Consider the following 3,305-nt stretch of genomic DNA (forward strand, 5'->3'; position numbering starts at 1 on the left):
CGAAGTATTCCGCCCAACGGCCCACAACGTCCCGACTTGAGGGGACGGGGTCAGCAGCACACCGCCCCCACTATAAACAGTGTTGGTGCTGCACTGCTTCTCCCTCCTGAGACGTCGGATGGTGGACCAGAATCGCCTCGAAGCCGTACGGAAGTCTTTCTCCATGGCCTCTCCAAACTCCTCCCATGCCCGAGTTTTTGCCTCAGCGACCACCCGAGCCGCATGCCGCTTCGCCCGCCGGTACCCATCAGCTGCTTCTGGAGTCCCACAGGCCAAAAAGGCCCGATAGGACTCCTTCTTCAGCCTGATAGCATCCCTCACCGAAGGTGTCCACCAACGGGTTCGAGGGTTGCCGCCGCGACAGGCACCAGCAACCTTGCGGCCGCAGCTCCGATAAGCCGCCTCGGCAATGGAGGCACGGAACATGGTCCATTCAGACCCCGGAACGTGTTCGAAGTTCTGCCGGAGATGGGAGTTGAAGCTCCATCTCACAGGGGACTCCGCCAGACATTCCCAGCAGACCCTCACTACACGTTTGGGCCTGCCAGGTCTGACCGGCTTCCTCCCACCACCGGAGCCAACTCACCACCAGGTAGTGATCAGTGGACAGCTCCGCACATCTCTTCACCCGAGTGTCCAAGACATATGGCCGCAGATCCGATGAAACGATCGCAAAATCGATCATCGAACTGCGGCCTAGAGGGTCCTGGTGCCAAGTGCACATATGGACACCCTTATGCCTGAACAAGGTGTTTGTGATGGACAATCCTTGACGAGCACAGAAGTCCAACAGCAGAACACCACTCGAGTTCAGATCGGGGGGGCCGTTCCTCCCAACCACGCCCCTCCAGGTCTCACTGTCATTGCCCACGTGAGCGTTGAAGTCCCCCATCAGAGCAAGGGAGTCCCCAGGAGGGGCACTCTCCAGTGCCCCCTCTAAGAACTCCAAGAAGGGTGGGTAATCTGAACTGTTGTTCGACCTGTAAGCACAAACAGTCAGAACCCGTCCCCCCACCCGTAGGCGGAGGGAGGCTACCCTCTCGTTCACCGGGGTAAACCCCAACGTACAGGTGCCAAGATGGGGGGCAACAAGTATGCCCACTCCTGCATGGCGCCTCTCACCGCAGGCAACTCCAGAGTGGAAGTACGTCCAGTCCCTCTCAAGGAGACTGGTTCCAGAACCAGAGCCATGCGTCGAGGTGAGGCCGACTATTTCTAGCCGGACCCTCTCAGCCTCGCATACTAGCTCCGGTTCCTTCCCCACCAGAGAGGTGACATTCCACGTCCCAAGAGCCAGCTTCTGAAGCCGGGGATCAGACCGCCAGGGTCCCCTCCTTAGCCACAGCCCATTACACACTGCACCTGACCCCTTTGGCCCCTCCTACAGGTGGTGAGCCCGTTGGAAGGGGGACCCACGTCTCCTCTTCAGGCTGAGCCCGGCCGGGCTCCGTGGGTGAAAGCCCGGCCACCAGGCACTTGCCTGGTGGCCGGGCTTTTACCACAAAAGTCGTCTCCATCTAACGGGTGAATTGAGTTTCCTAAACCTGCTGGGTATCACCCTGTCCAGAACTGAGGGAAACTGCTGGCCTGTGGAGAAAGACTCACCTGGTTACTGATGACCTCCATCCAGGTGTCCCACCCTTCTTCGCCCTGTGAGTTAGTCAGACTGAGCCGCCTGCAGCCAACTAGTTTCACAGACCACATATGTTAACGGTCGCTCTTTGAAACCAGTCAAACCAGCAGGTCCACAGATTTGGATGAATTTGTGAGGAAGATGCCAACAGCAAGACACAATCACAGTGGAAAGAGGGGAGGAAGTTCAAACTGCCATTAGAAACGACTAGAAAACTTTCAGCATTTCTCTGTAATCAAGTTTCTTTATTGAAGACGTCCAAAGAGACGAACAACAGACATTTATTTCTGATCTAAATCTAAAATATGAGAAGAAAACAGCAACAGTTCTGATTTGATGTTTCAGGTTTTCTGGATCACAACATAGAAAACAGAATCAAGTTCAGATCACTTTGATCTAAACTGATTTAACAACAAATAAAACATGGAAANTTCATTTCCTCCAGAGTGTAAAAATCACCACTAGATGTTTGTGATTCTGCGATTGAAACGCCGTCTGAGTCGCTGTCATTCTCCATGTCCTCTACTTGTGCAGGTGAGGCTGCAGACTGAACCTCTGCAGCGCCACCTTCAGGTAACGCTGCAGCCTCGGCAGCAACACAACCAGCCGTCTGATCCGTTTCTATATCCAGATTGCTCCCATCTGAGGAGTCCTTGGGAACATCGGTTCCAGTTTTCTCAGTCTCCTCCCGTGCAGCGTGTTTATTCAGACCACTGCTTCCCTCCCAGCATCAGAGCCAACCGACGGAGGAAACGCCCCGCCCTCAGCAGGCGGAGGAGCTCCAACCACCGGCGACTCCTCTGCACTTCCGCTCACCTCAACCTGAGCTTCCTGATTTTTGTGCGGGCAAGAAGCCCGTTTATGTCCAACATCCCCACATTCAAAGCATTTCATACTCCCAGTACTCGCANAAACCANGTAANATCCTTCTGCATATTTCACTCTGAAAGAAACTTCTAGCGTCGCTGTAGCAGAGTTTAAAAACATAAAAACCTGCCTCCTGAAAGACTGAACGTGTTTCAGCTTGTCATGTTTACATCCCGAACCAACAGTTTCAAAACCACTCGCAAGTTTCCCAAAGTGCTGGAGCTTTTTCTCCAACGAAACATTGAACGGCGGCACACCTGAGATAATAACCCGGATGGAGGCACCGCAAGCAGCGACACCTGCAGGTCTCCGCCTACCGTCACACCATGACAATCAGCTGGTTCACAAAACGCTCCTTTTTTAAAAATATCACTATTCCCTTATTCATTCTGGAAGCATAAATTAAATGTCTGTGACAAACTAGATCAGCAACTGTCAACAGAACCGTTTCAACTGGGATCGTCGGATCAGGTTGGACCCGAATCCCATTCCTCAAAGAGAGGGGCGGCGGCTCTGGAGACGCCATCCCCGCAAAGAAACAGCACTACAAGCGCTGAAACTCAAAACAAGAACCCAAGACTTAGAACCAAAGCAAGGAAAGAATATTAGAAAACAAATGCATGAAAGAAAAGGATTGAAAAGAAGTTTGAGACACTTTCACTCCCTCAGACTCACCACCTGCAGACTCGCCATGACCACTCCCAGAGAGAGAGAGAGAGAGAGAGAGAGACAGAGAGAGAGAGACAGAGAGAGAGACAGAGAGACAGAGAGAGAGAGAGACAGAGAGACAGAGAGAGAGAGAGAC

At 52.9% G+C, this 3,305-nt stretch overlaps 1 protein-coding gene across 1 annotated transcript in view; it reads right to left on the minus strand.

Moving 5' to 3' along the window:
* Window positions 1-871: 871 nt before the first annotated feature.
* The window catches only part of LOC106943701 (E3 ubiquitin/ISG15 ligase TRIM25-like), a gene marked incomplete at its 3' end in the record, with an annotated part of 7,956 nt that continues 5,522 nt past the window's right edge, over window positions 872-3,305 (minus strand). Inside the window, exons 2-5 of the mRNA XM_015027010.1 lie at window positions 2,758-2,813; window positions 2,375-2,464; window positions 2,160-2,254; window positions 872-980 (exon numbers count right to left, since the gene is read on the minus strand). Coding sequence (XP_014882496.1) covers window positions 872-980; window positions 2,160-2,254; window positions 2,375-2,464; window positions 2,758-2,813 — 350 coding nt within the window. The remainder of the gene's footprint in view (window positions 981-2,159; window positions 2,255-2,374; window positions 2,465-2,757; window positions 2,814-3,305) is intronic.

The sequence above is a fragment of the Poecilia latipinna genome, unplaced genomic scaffold (genome assembly GCF_001443285.1).
Source record: "Poecilia latipinna isolate Pla-1442-1.1 unplaced genomic scaffold, P_latipinna-1.0 Scaffold5740, whole genome shotgun sequence".
NCBI classification, from domain to species: Eukaryota; Metazoa; Chordata; class Actinopteri; order Cyprinodontiformes; family Poeciliidae; genus Poecilia; species Poecilia latipinna.